Source organism: Phyllobates terribilis, unplaced genomic scaffold, assembly GCF_046119375.1.
Source record: "Phyllobates terribilis strain yellow unplaced genomic scaffold, ASM4611937v1 Scaffold_2__4_contigs__length_985480577, whole genome shotgun sequence".
NCBI classification, from domain to species: domain Eukaryota; kingdom Metazoa; phylum Chordata; class Amphibia; order Anura; family Dendrobatidae; genus Phyllobates; species Phyllobates terribilis.
The window spans coordinates 797,772,143-797,789,457 of NW_027362762.1; the positions used below are offsets into that span (position 1 = coordinate 797,772,143).

General features: G+C 40.6%; 1 protein-coding gene across 2 annotated transcripts in view; it reads right to left on the bottom strand.

The window, feature by feature from the left end:
• Positions 1 to 17,315, bottom strand: part of RPS6KA3 (ribosomal protein S6 kinase A3) — a 112,286-nt gene that overhangs the window by 58,960 nt on the left and 36,011 nt on the right. The window contains exon 1 of one of the 2 annotated variants that reach the window (XM_073667496.1): positions 9,736 to 9,882. The exons of the other annotated variant lie outside the window; for it this stretch is intronic. Within the exon in view, the coding sequence (XP_073523597.1) occupies positions 9,736 to 9,780 (45 nt within the window). The 5' untranslated portion in view covers positions 9,781 to 9,882. Of the gene's footprint in view, positions 1 to 9,735; positions 9,883 to 17,315 lie in introns of those variants that run through there. 2 annotated transcript variants of the gene reach the window in all.

Genomic DNA, 17,315 nt, shown 5'->3' on the forward strand with positions numbered 1-17,315 from the left:
AACCTGTACATCTGTGTGGCACTGCAGAAACTATTTCTAAATCTGTACAGAACCCTAGAACTAAAAGTGCAAATCTGTTTAAATATGAGGTCTTCTTTCAGGTCTAGGCTAAACATTACAATCTGGATCATATTCATATGGCAGTATTTCTATGCTGTTTTTAACTGATCAGCTTTTTGTGTTTGCAAAACCTGTCATCTGAATGCACCCTACAATGAAAGCATTGGCGAAGACCAATAGACATTAAAAGGGTGACACGGAGCATAAAAACAAACTAAACATCTAAAAATCATTTATCAAGAAGACATCACTTACAAAGCCTAATATAGTACATGAAAAATTGTGGGAATTCACCAGGACATTAACTATGCAAGAAGCTGTACGGATGGAAATCCACAAGACATTGATGTGAAGTTTTATGAGCCATACACAACCACTAGAAAATATGCCAGCAATGTGCAAAAACAAGAACAAAGCAGTTTATACTAAAAATCTGAACTCAACCTAGCTGTAATGACTGACAATGTGACTTGCAATCATGTGGGTCTTGTGACAGCACTTCCTTCTCTTAACACTGAACCTTTGTATGACATTACAAGTAGGCACGTGTTATCCAAAACTACAGGCTTTTTCCAAGGAGCTTTTTTCAAATATTTTTTTTTTTACAATCAGTGCCGCCAAAATTGGAAGAACCGAATAGTCCTATGGACTTTAAAAAACTGCTCAGACGACTCTAGGAGTCTATTTGACGTTAAGATTTTAAGAAAACATTATTTGAAACAATCCCTCCAAAAAAGGGCTGATCTCAATACTACGGCCACAAATGATTACAGTACAGTATATAAGCAAAAAAAAATTAAGATTATGTTCTAGGTTACCGCTACGCTCAGGGTAGGATCAAAATAGTAAGCATTCTCTGTATGTTTCCATTGAGGTATATAGAAGGCCAAAGTCTTTTATATTGAGACAGTTTGGTAGTAAATTAAGTTTTTCCATGCAAATGGACTGAAAATAAGATATACAAGTTCAGTTCAGGAGACCAACAGTCATTCGGGAAATCACAAAAATGTGGATGTGTAAAGCCAGCCATGCATGGAGGCAGCAGAACGATGGTAGAAATCTTAATGACAAAACAATCATCTGAGTTATTTTATAACATCTTTGACATGTGTAGAAAAAGCACATTAACTAGTTAATCTACAATACCCATGGTGGTCAAACCCGCAACACAGAGCAGAAATCATGAAGACTGGTGTTTCATATGCCAGTCCTGAAGCTACAGCATGGAATCACAGGCACTGCTTCCAGTGAGGTAAAACGTTCAAAAACAGGTAGGTAAATGCAGAAAACAGCATCTGAAAACCATTTTGCCCTGCTCGTATACTCTTTTGTGGTTCCTGCACACCATTACACAGTACATAGCAGGGGCTCTCGGCACAGGAACATTTTTTTTTAATACATCTAATTGGGAAACATATTTCTATTCCAAAATCTATTCAATAAAATGGACTTTGTTCGTGGGAAAACCCTTTTCAGAGGTACATGAATCCTAATAAATTTGGTGCATCTTTGGGCTTTCCATGAGCTACGAGTTTCCTGGTGTACAGTATAGTAGACTAGTTAGTAGGTTAATGAAGCCCCACCTAAAAAGGTGCAAAATTACCAAGCTTTTGCACAAATGACTATTGGGGCAGATTTTCTTTGTTATGCCAGAAAATTTGTCCACATTGTACTTATTACTGCTCACTTATCTTTTAGCATCTGATACAGACTCCTAAGTCTTGCAGACAATTATTTCAAAGTGATGACATGCAAAGTATCTAAAATCACATTTTATGACTGGTATCAATAGTGGTATGTAAATATGGGATCATTCTGATAGGGGTTATTGAAAGAAAATCCTCCCTAGAATCCAGCCTGTGAGAGAAATATGTATCGTCAAACACTGCAACCCTAACCAAGTGATCCTGGAAAAGTGAAACCAATAAAAATCTAAGCGCGCCGATGTTATGGCAGGCTGACCTTCAGTCTGCTCCTGCTCGCCTGCATTCTACAACTAACCTTTGCTCCAGACGTAAAAGAAAGTCCTGTCTGTACTGTTCAAACAGATAGGAAGACAAGAAGGGCTCATCTAAGGAGGCGAACTACAAGTTAATCATTATACAGATAAAATGGGGGAGAAAATATTCTTAAAACACAACTTTTCATTCCAAAAGGAGACCTCCCACATTGCTCATATGAAAGCTCAATAAGAATGTACAAATAATGGGGTGGAATTGAAATGTGCTATTCCAATGTTATGTACCTAGGTAGTCATATTTTGTAAAAGGACAATTTCTTAAGACATCACGTAGGAGAAGCCAGCATTAATGTGCACATTCCATTTCTTATTGAAGCGCCCAAGACACTGCTGTAGATTACACCTCGCTATCGCACCTTGCCGCTGCTCGGCATGATAGCATTAAGTGTTTCCACAGATCACAAAGGATTTTACTTAACACAGACAGATGTGTCAACACATCATCTTCACAAAGGGCGAGATACTTAAGTATGTACTCCCAGATAATTTTAGTTGGAGCTGAGGAGTGTGTGACACCGCTGTGGTGTCTATTAGAGATAATGCGCCTTGTCTACCAGGATCAGCATCCCCGCTATGATTTTAGTCACAAGTCGTTAAGCTAAACCAGTAGCATATTTGCTCCTATAGTGGAAAGCAGTATACATAGGACTCCGGTACTGGTGATCATGACCAAGGCAAACTGTATTCCCAAGAGTATTGGGTTATGTGCACACAACCTAGTTTTAAGAAGGATTCTGTAGCGGAAACTGCCTGAAAAAACAGTCAGAAAATGCTTCTATGCAAAGCAGTCTCGCTGCGCATAAGAAATGCTTCTGAGCATCTTAAAGGGCTTCAGGTTTTTAAAAATGCAAAGATGTTAAAAGAAGTGACCGGACAGTTCTTCTGGTGTTTTCTGCTCAAAAAAAACTCTGTACTTTACAATACAAGTCAAAAGAAAAAAGACGTCTAGACAAAAAAAAAAATACTTAGGTGGCCAAAACCAAAGGAAAAAAACCCAGAAAAAGAACGGACACAAAAGATGCTTCATGAAAGAAAAATCCCACCAGTTTCCTGAGATATCTTTTGCTCAAAATATTTGGCAGTTTTGTCTGAGTGTAAAAGATGTTGCGTGCACATACCCTTAAAGGGAATCTGTCACTAGATTTTTGCCACCTCATCTAACAGCAGCATGATGTAGGGGAAGAGAACATGATTTCAGGGATGTGTCACTTACTGGGCTGCATACTGTAGGTTTGATAAAACAATTATTTTATTAGGAGATTATCACTAGAGGACTAGTAAACCTGCTGCCATGTAGTCCTCATGAGCTCTGTATAACCCTAACCTCCACCACTGATTTCTGCCTATGCACAGTGTACACAGAAAGCAGCCAGTCAGTGGTGTGGGCAGGGTTATATACACAGCTCAGAATCCAATGGTAGATCTGCAGCAGATAAAATAGGGTTTTTATTAAAACTGTAGCAAGCAGCCCAGTAAGCAATACATTGCTGGAATTGGGGTCTCTGCCCCTACATTATGCTGCTCTCAGACAGATTCCCTTTTAAGACCATGAACCTGGCATTGCCCCCAACACACAGCTAGACCCTAGTATATTTCTGCCCTGCACCATCCACTAGATGGAGGTGCTGAACAGCCCAATACGTTACAGAAGCCCCTATAGGCATGTATAGGCATGTACAGGTAGTCCTGCAATGGAACGGGTGCTCTATTCATGGTTAGCAAGTGTTGAGTTGCCAGTATGGATAAGACTCTGAAATATTAGACCCACGCAGGATGCAAACATGAGCATAAATCACAATACCTCTCATAATTACTTAGGTACCTTACAGCTCCTATTTTCAGTTCCAGAATAAATAAAAGACAAATATAAAAGGTTGCAGTGTAACAAGCGGAGACCTCTACGATCACATGCCGCTGCGGATTCAGCTGGATTGTGGTAGTCATCCCATGTAGCCGTACCGTAAAGGATTTATGCAGAACACTGCGTTTATCAAATGTAAAAATACCTTAAAGTGACGCTCCATATTCTATTACTACTTGCTATATTACATGTATTCAGCAAATGGAAAGTCTAGATTATATGTAGAATCTTTTCTCACTTATTTTGTATTCTGCATGAGCTAATAAATGCTGTGACAGCTAAATCTACATAAAACCAGGTATGCAGATTTTCTTTATTTAGTACTACCCAAGTACACATAGGTGCCATATTGTTACTGACTTCTCCGCACATCTTCCCATATATTACAGATTATATTCCCTTTTTACCTATTCACTATTCTCTGCACTGCGACTCCTCCTCAGGACAGCAGATCATGAACTGTATGAAATATCCTAATATTTTGAGGGCTAGACCAATTCTAGTCACCTAGTTGTCATAGTGACTAAGGTCAGCGCACTGAACACTAGCCGGCCCTTCCTGTGCTGCAAATTCTACAACTGGTTCTCGGCACAGTCCTACGTCATAGCTAGCTAACCTGTTCTCTGGTGCATGTACAGCACAAGTACAGCAGGTTCCAGTGTTTCTGGGTGCCATTACCAAGCACAGGGAACAAAAACTACAATGTATGTGATATCAAAGAATCAATGATGCTATTAAAATACTGATCATGACGGAAGAGATGAAGATTGCCAAATATGAATATCTGTCGATGGCAACATCATCACCTTAAAAGGAAAAAAGAATGCAAAAGAGCAAAATCATAAACCTAAAAAAGGGTCCGTACACATGAGATCACCATCTTTCCCAACTCCCTACACAAATGAACCTTGGGTTCACGTGTCTTCACACCTCTGGAAGAGGCATGTGTCCCCTAACAGCAAAGGGATGGGGCGTTTAAATTCTCTCCCCCGAAATCAGGTCAGAGAAGAGTTAGAAAGCCCCCATACAATCAGGTGGTTAGTCGGCCCCATCTACATTGGCTGGTTCCTCCCTTAAGTTTTATTTGTAAAGGGGTCCTAAGAGATTGCAAATAATGTCTGGCCCATCACCATAAGCATGGTCTGGTCACACTGGTGATTACAATGGCCACATTTTTAACAAGAGGCCCTTGACTATGTGCAGCCCTGCGGGAAAGAGCCAGACTTCTCAGGTCAGGGCTAGATGATCGTTCACTGAGAATTTAGTGCAACCATGAAAATGCTGAAGGAAAAAACTTTTTTTGTACTACATTCACTAATAAAAGTCTGAGTATGTTAACTCAATGTTTTTTTCAGAAAAATCGGAATATACAGTACAGACCAAAAGTTTGGACACCCCTCATTTCAAGATTTTTCTGTATTTTCATGACTATGTAAATTGTACATTTACACTGAAGGCATCAAAACTATGAATTAACACATGTGGAATTATATACTTACCAAAAAAGTGTGAAACAACTGAAAATATGTCTTATATTCTAGGTTCTTCAAAGTAGCCACCTTTTGCTTTGATGACTGCTTTGCACACTCTTGGCATTCTCTTGATGAGCTTCAAGAGGTAGTCACCGGAAATGGTTTTCACTTCACAGGTGTGCCCTGTCAGGTTTAATAAGTGGGATTTCTTGCCTTATAAATGGGGTTGGGACCATCAGTTGTGTTGTGCAGAAGTCTCGTGGATACACAGCTGATAGTCCTACTGAATAGACTGTTAGAAGTTGTATTAGGGCAAGAAAAAAGCAGCTAAGTAAAGAAAAACGAGTGGCCACCATTACTTGAAGAAATGAAGGTCAGTCAGTCCGAAAAATTGGGCAAACTTTGAAAGTGTCCCCAAGTCCAGTTGCAAAAACCATCAAGTGCTACAAAGAAATTGGCTCACATGAGGACCGCCCCAGGAAAGGAAGACCAAGAGTCACCTCTACTTCTGAGGATAAGTTTATCCGAGTCACCAGCCTCAGAAATCGCAGGTTAACAGCAGCTCAGATTAGAGACCAGGTCAATGCCACACAGTTCTAGCAGCAGACACATCTCTATAACAACTGTTAAGAGGAGACTTTGTGCAGCAGGCCTTCATGGTAAAATAGCTGCTAAGAAACCATTGGTAAGGACAAGCAACAAGCAGAAGAGACTTGTTTGGGATAAAGAACACAAGGAATGGACATTAGACCAGTGGAAATCTGTGCTTTGGTCTGATGAGTCCAAATTTGAGATCTTTGGTTTCAACCAACGTGTCTTTGTGCGACGCAGAAAAGGTGAACGGATGGACTCTACATGCCTGGTTCCCACCGTGAAGCATGGAGGAGGAGGTGTGATGGTGCTTTGCTGGAGACACTGTTGGGGGATTTATTCAAAATTGAAGGCATACTGAACCAGCATGGCTACCACAGCATCTTGCAGCGGCATGCTATTCCATCCGGTTTGCGTTTAGTTGGACCATCATTTATTTTTCAACAGGACAATGACCCCAAACACACCTCCAGGCTGTGTAAGGGCTATTTGACCAAGAAGGAGAGTGATGGCGTGCTACGTCATATGACCTGGCCTCCACAGTCACCAGCCCTGAACCCAATCGAGATGGTTTGGGGTGAGCTGGACCTCAGAGTGAAGGCAAAAGGGCCAACAAGTGTTAAGTATCTCTGGGAACTCCTTCAAGATTGTTGGAAGACCATTTCCAGTGACAACCTCTTGAAGCTCATCAAGAGAATGCCAAGAGTGTGCAAAGCAGTCATCAAAGCAAAAGGTGGCTACTTTGAAGAACCTAGAATATAAGACATATTTTCAGTTGTTTCGCACTTTTTTGTTAAGTATATAATTCCACATGTGTTAATTCATAGTTTTGATGCCTTCAGTGAGAATGTACAATTTTCAGTCATTAAAATGCAGAAAAATCTTAAAATGAGAAGGTGTCCAAACTTTTGGTCTGTACTGTACCTGAAAATAAAAAAAGGAAAATCCGCCGTAAATCCATCCCACGACGATCCCAGACTCTGCTACATCCGGATGCAGCGCTGAGCAGTGGCATCAGTAATCGGACCACTCAGCACGGAAGCCGGTACTCAATGACAATAGCGCGTGAATACGGCTGCTGCAAAGAGCGCTACGGTCAATAAGCTTATCGCAGTTCATAGCCGGTAAACTGCGATAACTTTACTGACCTCAGCGCTAGTCACAGGAGCCGGATTCACATGGTACTCTGGTTCCGGCGGCCATGCTGAGCCCTTTGGACCCCTTTGGATTATTTTATTATTTAAAAGGTAATAATTTGGGTAAAAGAGGACCGGGGAGTGATTTTTTTTACAATTAAAGGACTTTTCTCTATGTGTGTGTTCATTACTTTTGACTATGGGGTAAGTAGTAGGGGTGTCTTATAGACGCCTCTCCATTACTAACCCCTGGGCTTGATGTCAGCAGACATTACACAGCTGACATCAACCCCAAAATATTACCCCGCTTGCCAAAGCACCAGAGCAAGCGGGAGAGCTGGGCAAAGCGCCAGAGTTGGCGCATCTAATAAGTTCGCCTTTTCTGGGGCGGCTGCGGACTGCTATTTTTAGGTTGGGGAAGGCCAAATATCCATGGACCTTCCCAGCATGAGACTATCAGCTTTACCTTGGCTGGTCAACAAAAATAAGGGGGATCCAACAGCATTTTTAAAAAAAAATTATTTATTTAAATAACAAAACAAAACAGCGTGGGGGCTCCTCTATTTTTAATAACCAGCCAAGATAAACCAGACAGCTGAGGACTGCAGCCCGCAGCGACCAGTTTTATTTGTGTTTGTTATTAAAAATACAGAGGACCTCATGTCTTTTATTTTTTTCATATTGTGTATGCCAATTAGAGCCATGCCAATACTTGGCATGGCTGTGATGGAGCCGGTAGTACCCTCATCGGAAAAGCCTTTCAACAAGCTTTGTTTGGGCTGCCGAACCCGAACAGTAACATGAACTTCCGTGAGAAGTCAGTGTTCTGAACTGTACCGTTTGGGTTCGCCCATCCCTACTAAAGACACCAAATCATACAAACTGCTGTGTTTTTGCACTTTCCCATAGCTTTCAATGGATGAAAAAAAGCTGCAAAACCACTGAAAGAATTGACATGCAAAAGATTTCAAAAACCATGCAGTGCTCAAATTCAGGAAAAAAAACAAAGCGTGTGCATGAGATTTCTGATATCTCATAACTTTTGCTGGTACTGTAAAATGCAGCTTATTTTCTGCAGAAAAAAAGGAAGCCAAAAAAGCCAAAATGCTACAGAAATGCTTTGAACAGTGCCATATAATGCCAGAATAAAACACTTAAAAAGCTGGCAAAAATGGCTAACACAGGAAGAAGACAATGGTTGGATTAAAACTATTAATATATTATGCTATTTAATAAGCAATTGAAGAAAAAAAAAGTCATAACAGCTGTGAAAATGTGAATCACATGGTAGTAGCTATATATATCCTGTGCTGCTATATATGACCAACATTTATGAATGAATACAAACAGAAGTTTGTGCAGGGTTAATGTTCATGTCGATGGTGCATTACTTGGTTTTTGTAGGATCGGCACACATAATGATGACTGGCATCACTAGTCACACAACAAGTCAGACTATAATGCGTCAGTCGTTTCAGACTGTGACATCAGCAATCTAAAATGCTTGGTTACTTTCTGGCTGGTACCCAAAATAATTGTCCTCTCGCTGCAATACCTGCCATTGTCTGTGCTTTGGGTAGTTACCCATTTATTATGGCTACAGCAAAAAACCTGCCTACCACAATCACTGCTACGTCAGACATTGTACTTAAATTGACTGTATTTACGACCAGTGTTAAAAGAGAAAAAAAAAGGGTTTGGTACAGTGTTAGTTGAAAAAAAGATTGCTCTCAGTGGGAAAACACAAGATAATCTTGTAGTTATAATACCTTTTAATGGCTAACAAAAATAAAATAAATGATGTTACAAAGCAAGCTTTCCAGACTTCTTCGGTCTCTTCATCAGGCAGGATATAACAAAATATCTGAACACAAACATATGTACAAAAAAAAAAAAGCAGAGGCACGGCATTATTATTATTAGGATATGCCTCCACTTTTTTGTACATATATTTGTGTTTCTTCAGATATTTTGCTATACCATTAATAAGGAAGAGACCAAAGAAGTCTCGAAAGCTTGATTTGTAACATTTTACTTTTGTTAGCCATTAAAAGGCATCATCATAACTACAAGATTATCTTGTTTTTTCCCACTGAGAGCACTCTATGACCTGTGTAACATGGCTTAATGTGACATTTCAATACACTAAATGAATCATTTTATTCACAAGAACATCTGAACTTCGTGATAAGAAGAGGTTCGCCTCCCTGAAATGTCAGCTGACGTACGCCATAGACGCAAGAGGCTTCAGGTTCAGGGTCTCCCCTCTGTGAGGTCAGATATTTTGCAATATGATAACAATCTAGTACATTGGGCCCCTTTTCTATATATAATATTTATATATCATACATCTCAAAGGCAGCATGATCATACACTGCACGCATGGACTGCACATACACAGTAACCACTAACAAGACACATAAAAGTGTACGCAGATAAAATATATTAAAATAAAAGAAGCTGCTGAAACTGCAACCAGCAGCCATGTAGGACAAGAAGAGACATGTCCCCTTATGACAGCGCACTTCTGCTAGTCACTCTACTATCCTCATACACAAAAGGAGAAGAGGAGGGAGCGACAGAACAAAATCTTACCCGTAAAGAACGTATCCGTAGACCCCAAAACTTTAACATGGCCATAAAACCATAATGTTAAGACTGTCCTGCACCGACATCTGACAAGTAAAAGAGGAAGGACAAACCCCTCAAGTTCTTGTGCTACCAGCTGTTCCGGCAATTAGGAAATTTCCTGTGAGGGGAGAGTCAGAGATTGCTAGCAAAGGACTCCTGATCCTTTTCCTCTGACAAAAGATAAAAAAAAAAAAAAAAGCTCAGCGCACAAACTGATATTGTAGGACAGGAGATCCAAGCAGGAAGCTTGAGTCCTACAAAGGCTGGCAGTGATCTGATCCTACAGATGCTGCTTCTGCTTTGTGATTTTCAGAGACATGCAAGACCGTTCACTGTAACGCAAGGTTGAGGGCAAACAAACAAGATGTCTTACTTTTAATCAGTAGCAAAGCCAAAACGAGGAGGGAAATACACGTTCCCATGTGCAATAATACACTCCCAGCTCATCTGTCTGCATGTTAGTGAAGCACTTCTGTTCTATGGTATAAGGTGATGGTATGGACAGGAGTCCGACCTTTGCCCGCATGCTCCACCAAAGGTGTTGTCCAACACAGTGCTCTTGTTAAATATACAGAGAATGTGGGATACACAGAAATCCATTTAAGAGTACATTGAGTAATATTTGTGTCCTCTAGACATATTAAGCACACTAGGTGAATCATTTTATTCCTTGCTTCGCTACTACCACAAAGTGCATAAATGCAGCCGTGGAGACAATAAAAATCTGCAAGTCAGAGACCGCTGCTGGCACAAGAGTCTGCTGGGAGTAATTACACACTGAATGAGGGGCATTACCGCCAGCATGTGAGCGGGCAATGCAGAGCACATCCTTTTAAAGCAAGAAAAACTTAAAATTAGAGGGATAGAAAATGTCCCTACAGATTTAGATTGATGCACCCTGACAAGATTACAGCACTTTAACCTATCCAGCCAAGATATGATCGCATACTTTCTTCTAGTCCAAACCCAAGTAAAATCGGCTTCCCCTTGTAATACTCCTTACTGGCAGGTGCTCTTCTAGAGTAGGACATAGATTTGCCTTTATAAATGCATAATAAAGAAAACCAGTTCAAAGAGTTGATTGCAAGAGTCCCAAAGGCAAATCGTATATAGACACGCTGCTATCCGCAATCTACAGTTTCCTTAAAGGGGTACACACAACTCCATCCTGCATGTAAGGTAAGTGAGGCTGGTGACAACACCTCAGATCTCTGTAGGTTCATGCGTCCCAAGTGGAAGATATCGTGCACCTGTCCCTATTCTAATGAATAGTACAAATGCATAAAATCTGTCACTGCACAACACCAGCCACACAGAATCATGCAGAAATCCGTAGAAGTGAAAGCATCAGCCCCGGCCACCTCCAATACAGAAATGGATGGGGCCAGCGTCTCTCTCCGTAAGGGTAGGGTAACACGACCATTTTCTCCACACACGAGAAAAACGGCCTGACTATTCTGATCAAAGTGCCATCAGTTTTTCTCAGAGGTGGAGAGAGGGGAAAAAAAAGGTTCTCCTCCTTCTCCATTATTTCAGTCCCCGAAAATCAGATATCTTCATGGACCCTTAGACTTTTACTGCGGATTTTGATCAGACCGATAAAAATAGCACATGTCTCTACTTTTCCTGTGGACAAAAATCTCCAAAGGGAAAAAAAAAAAAAATGTACACAGACCCATAGTGTGTTTTTTTTTGTTGAGGCTCATTAATTTAAAGAAAAAAAACAACAACACAACACAGTATGTTCACATGGAGTTTCATGTGGGTTTTGAAGTGAATCTACATCAAAGCTTATTCAAAAGGTATCTGAAGCAGTTTTACATCAATTTTGATGAGGATTTGCTTCAAAATCATGTAAAAAAAACACAGATTAGATATGAGTTATTAAAAAAATGTTGGAGAAACACAAGTGAATGAGATTTTAGAAATACCATTTGTTTTGCTATTTTGGGAAAAAACTGCATTGTTGTATATATGGGAAGGCTGCCCAAAAACCTACAAATCGAAGTGTGTCCGGGTAACACCTCCTATGCTACGCACCATGTCTGAAAGGTCCAATTAAAATGTACTTCAGGTATGAATTACAGTTGATAATGTGCCCCAAGCACCAGCAGTGCCAGTACTCGGACCTATGTGCTGGTGCACAGGATACTTTTCACATGGATTTTAGCATGTTCTAGTTTTTTTCAGGGGCAAAGTAGTATATGTAAATGGTAATCAACTCCTGCACCCGCCTGCTCTACGGACAGGCATACATGGAGCAGGTTATATCCAAAGTCTAAAAACATGACTGGTCTGATAAATTAGAGACAATGTGAACTTAGACTTACAGGCAGCCATGTGAGGAATTATGAACACTTTATAAAGCTCTGGTTGAATCCACTGTGAGCGGCATAATGTGAATTACCAGGTTTATTACCAGGTTTACCAGGGCAGCACGGTGGCTCAGTGGTTAGCACTGCAGCGCTGGAGTCCTGGGTTCAAATCCCACCAAGGACCACATCTGCAAGGAGTTTGTATGTTCTCCCTGTGTTTGCGTGGGTTTCCTCCGGGTTCTCCGGTTTTCTACCACACTCCAAAGACATACTGATTGGCGGTCACAATCTACATTTCCCTATGGGGACAGTGCTGATAATGTCTGTAAAGTGCTGTGGAATTAAAGGCGCTATATAAAAGTGAGTAAAATAAAAATAAATAAATATGTCTTAATGTCTTTGTAACACGGTCCTTTTAAGGACAGGTTAAACATGCTACGTTGATAAATTAGAACGGTCTACCATCCCTCTTTTTTGCAGTCCACGGTAGATAATCAAAGTTGGATTTTTCCCTGCTATGGACCCTCAGCTATGCCACCTTCTAATTTGTATTATTGCCAAACTGTTTAAGTCTATGTTCACATGCAGTGATTTTTTTCTGCAACCAAATCCTGCTTTCTTGGTAGAAAAAACACTGCATCCAAAACACCTGTTTTTCAACGTATGCGTGGCGTTTTTGCAACTTTTTTTGGGGAGAGGATTACATGTACACTTTTTCCCACAGTGCATACTTAAAGGGGTTGCCCTTGTCCTTCTTGATCTAAATGTTTGGCGCCGATAAAATAAAAAGGCTTATGCTCACCTCCTGGGCTGGTGCCATTCCAGAGGGGGCAGCACTCGCATTCCCGGAGCTGCTGTGTGGTTGTTGTGACACGTGAGCCCTGCACCCAATCCCCGCTGGAGTCACTGTTCACACCTTCATACATATTGAACATGAAGGGGAAGTCATAGCTGCGACTGATCTCCCCTCCTCTTCAAGTTCAATTTGTATGAAGGCGGGGCCAGTGACGCCAGCGGGATTGGGTGCAGGGCTCACGCGTCACAACAACTGCACGAGCGCCCCGGGAACGAGCGTGCTGACACCGCAGGAACGGAGCCGGCACGGAAAGAGAGTATGAACTCTTATTTTAATCGGGACCAAGAGTGGGGTATGAGAAGTGGTTGTTCCTAGTAGTGGACAACGTCTTTAATAAAAAACTATTTACCAAAAAATGCTCCAAATACACAAATTATGCTGCTTTTTTTGCAGCGGTTTTTCACTCTCTCATTGCTTTCTATGTGTGAACAAAATTCTGCAAAAACACTGAAAGAATTGACATTCAGATTTAGAAGACACATTAAAAAGCAGCTTTTAATCTGCATAAAAAAAAAAAAATAAAAAAGCAAAGTGTGAATGTGGCCTAAAGTAAAGCTCCATCTTTTGCTTTGAAAACTAACTCTGTCCAGCTTTCTTCATGGAGTATTTTTCCCCATTCCTGATCACTCAGCTTATAGCAGAACAATCCCAACTTAACGTTCTCACACAGGGGAGAAAAATAAGTGACTGCCATTCTGTGGACACAGCCCTGACAACGCAATATTTGCGACAGAATGTCAGGAGATCTATTTAGACACATCACAAGATGCAGGATGTGTAGGTTTCCTCCTTAAAAATAAAACACTGCTTGATGTCCTCACTTAAAGGAAAGCAAGAGCACTGAATGCCGAATCAGCAGTCTGGAAACAGGCCTATTTCTGGTGCTGTCCTAATGGAAGAAGCTATCGTTTGCTGAACACTTAATGGCCCCGTATTGATCTGTGCAGCTGCAATGAGTCATTTACATTAGCCACCAATGAGGAGCGAGGTCTAAACTCAGCTTCAAATACCTACGATAGAAGGACTTATTTAGCCCCATAGCTATGAGCTCACAGAAAAGTAGATGAAAGTTACACTTCTGACACCCAACTTAAGAGGCAAGTTTAAAATCTCCAACCTATTTTTGGGCAGGTCCCCCCATGTTGCCAAAAGCGCTCTAATCTATTGAGGTATTGGCTCCACAAGCATTTTGAAAGCGCCAGTGGTATCTGGCAAAGGGGTTTTCCAGGAATTATTTATATACTTCAAAGACTCCCCCACGGTGAAAACAAGTGCTCCAGCATTGGCTCTTCACCATTGCCTTCAGTCTTTGTAGACAGACTGCAGCGGTGACATCAGGTTAACAGCGCCGAGGCCAAACACTGCACTCAAACGCTTGTGCTGACTAATCACGTCGAGGCCGCAGCCTGTCAGCACAATCCAGAGGCAGGGGTAAAGAAGGGAGGGCAAGTAAGGCTAGATTTGTCATTTTCACCCAGTAGAAGCATATGAAATAAAAATTCCTGAAAACCCCTCTCAAGAGGATCTATCAACACTGGCCTTTTCTGCTCTTATTTTATTCCTGCTTTTTTTTTTTTTTTTTTTTTTAAATATATATCCACCATATGGTTTGCAGACTTGTGAATCCTCACAGCGCTCACTACTGGTGGTCATGTGACTGCAAGTATGCAATTTGCATACTTCTGGCCACATTCCAACTAAACGTGTCCGGCTTCGATCGTCTAGTCTGCATGTGACTGCATGTATGCAAACAACATACTTCCCTGCTCCCGGAGAATCCTCACAGCGGGCAGTGCACATGACTGAGAGCTCACAAGTTTGCAGTCACATAGAAGGACTTGTTCTCTAAGGCCGGACAACCCCTTTAAGTACTGTTGTGCAGGTTTGCCAATAGATAGGTGAACGGAAATCAATGGGCAAGTTTTGCATGTACCGAACATTTTCATATAACAACGTGATGTGAATAAAAGTTTTCACATACTTTGCTCCCCCTTCTGCACAAAAAAAACAACAAACAAACCAAAAAACCCACAAGTATTACTTGCCTATTCAATAGGAAATAGCTAGGGGATATTTTTCATTGTCTGTTTATCCTTAATAGAACCGTATTGTTAAGTGTAATATATTAAGCGGTGTCAGCATGAAATAATGAGACAAATGAGAAGCCCGCACTGATGTGCAGTATCCATTCTGTAATTTAGCTTTGTGCTGTGAGCCATCTCAGGAGACGTGGATAGTCGGAGGCAATGTAACACACCAATGATTGTATAAGGAGAAGAAAGTAACATCCAAGGCAGTGAGCCGGCAACAGGAAGAGATGTCTTCATCCAAAGATAAAAACACAAAAACAGACAATATTTTTACAGTTACTTCCCTGCACAAAAGGAAGGGGCCAACACACAGCCGTACTGTGGTATAAATAGAGGGAGGGGGACGTTGGAAGAAAAAGGATTATTTTGGACTTTAAAGCCTTTTTTTTTTTTAAAGACTTTTAACGGGTATTTTATTTATTTCATTAAATAAATGGAATGGCACCCACAAAATGTATTTAAAATATAAATCACAACTAAAATATTAAAAATATAATACATATAGATATGTCTTAAAGGGGTATTTGTAAAACATCTGACTATTATTGTGAAGACTTGAAGAACAGCTATTTAAAATAAGATACAAAAAAAATAAGCCTTTTAGGTTCAGCCCCTACCAAACAAAAGTACCTTTAACTTCTCGTATTTAATGAAAAATCTGTGTTTAATGACCATGAAGCGCTTCCTCTCCGCACACTTCAAAACATTCCTGAAATTAAACAACTAAATGTCCTGACCAAATACGCCCTCTCGTCTATTTGGATAAGTGCCAGGTAAAAACATAGCTGCGTCAATATGAATTCATGTTAGCCGAATACAAGAAACAAAAAACTAAAAAGCAGTACAAATGGTGATCCTAAGAAGGCTCATAAAGATTTTTTTCTTCCAAGAATGAAGTTTCAAAAATGGAAAATTTTGATCAGAAAACTTTTTTTTTTTTTTTTTTAAGAAAACTGACTTCCCCCAAGTTTCTAGAAACCTTCTGTAATATCAGATATTCAAAACAAGAAACAGTATAAATCAAAAATTACTCAAACTAAATCAGAATCAACTTCTAAGCCAGTGGCCAGATAATTTCCACCAGCCCAGTTAAAACATGAAATACGGTACTTATCGGTTTATTCCGTCTTGATAAATGGGTATTGTTTGATAATGATTGTAAATACAAGAAATTTTGTAGGGTTCTGCTAGTTGAAATTTTCAGTCATTCTTAGGATGGTAAAACTTTTCTTCTTATATTTGCAGCTTGTAGCCTTGGAGTGAGGACTTAATCTGGCCATTAACATAGGCTTTAGATTCACTCAAAAACTCATGGGATAGGAGCATAAATGGTCATCTCTGTATGGTCATCCTGACTGGGATCATTTCAATTTGTACTTGTTCAAGTCGGTCACCCACATAATAGAATCTAGAAAAGGAGCGGTTGGCTGAATGATCGGAATCATATGTACATGGGCAGCTCCAAAAGAGGTCCGAATATTCTTTCCAGAAACAGGTAATAGAAGTTTGGCATAACCTACACATGAAAGTGGGCCAAACCAGGCAAATTCAATGGGACATGAAAACCATCTGGTGAGAACATCAACGAGAAAGGGATGCTGGGGTAGAGAAGGACCGGGCAGTTGGAATTTCAATGCCCGATCTTTTTGTTTTCAGGGGATATACCCATGGCATCAACCTTTTCCTCTTTGAAAACAGAGATCGTAGTCTGCCGAAACATCTAATTAACTGCTACCTTGTTTCCAATGGTCACCTAAAATTCATCAGTCACTTCCGAGCAGTGACATTATGCATGGTTATATCAATCCTCCAAAGCAATAATGCATATATTACGAGAAGGCAAAACTTTAAACTTAAGCAAAATTGATAGATATAACATGCTTCATGAAACATTCTGACGTGGTCTTTGCTAAGAAGGTGAATCATCGCCGCTGATGATCTCCTGTGGGTAACAGTAAAGGTCCAGATATTCTGATCTCTGGTCCTTTTATCATGTGGTATGCAGATGACAATTCTCTAGTAAATGTTGGACATTCACCGTACTTCACTGCTTTATGTATGGCCAAATTCAGATGGACATATTAATGTCCGAGTATGGACCAAGACATCCAGGGGGGCTGAATGTCTCCTGACCCGAACAAAACAGCCTCATGGGCATATACGGGGCTGTAGACTTTAGGTCAGGAGATCCATGGCCGGTCCAGACATCACAGTGCATAATCACGGACGCCTGAATTTGCCCTTCCAGTCTCAGGGCTACAAAACCTTTACAGATTAGCGCAC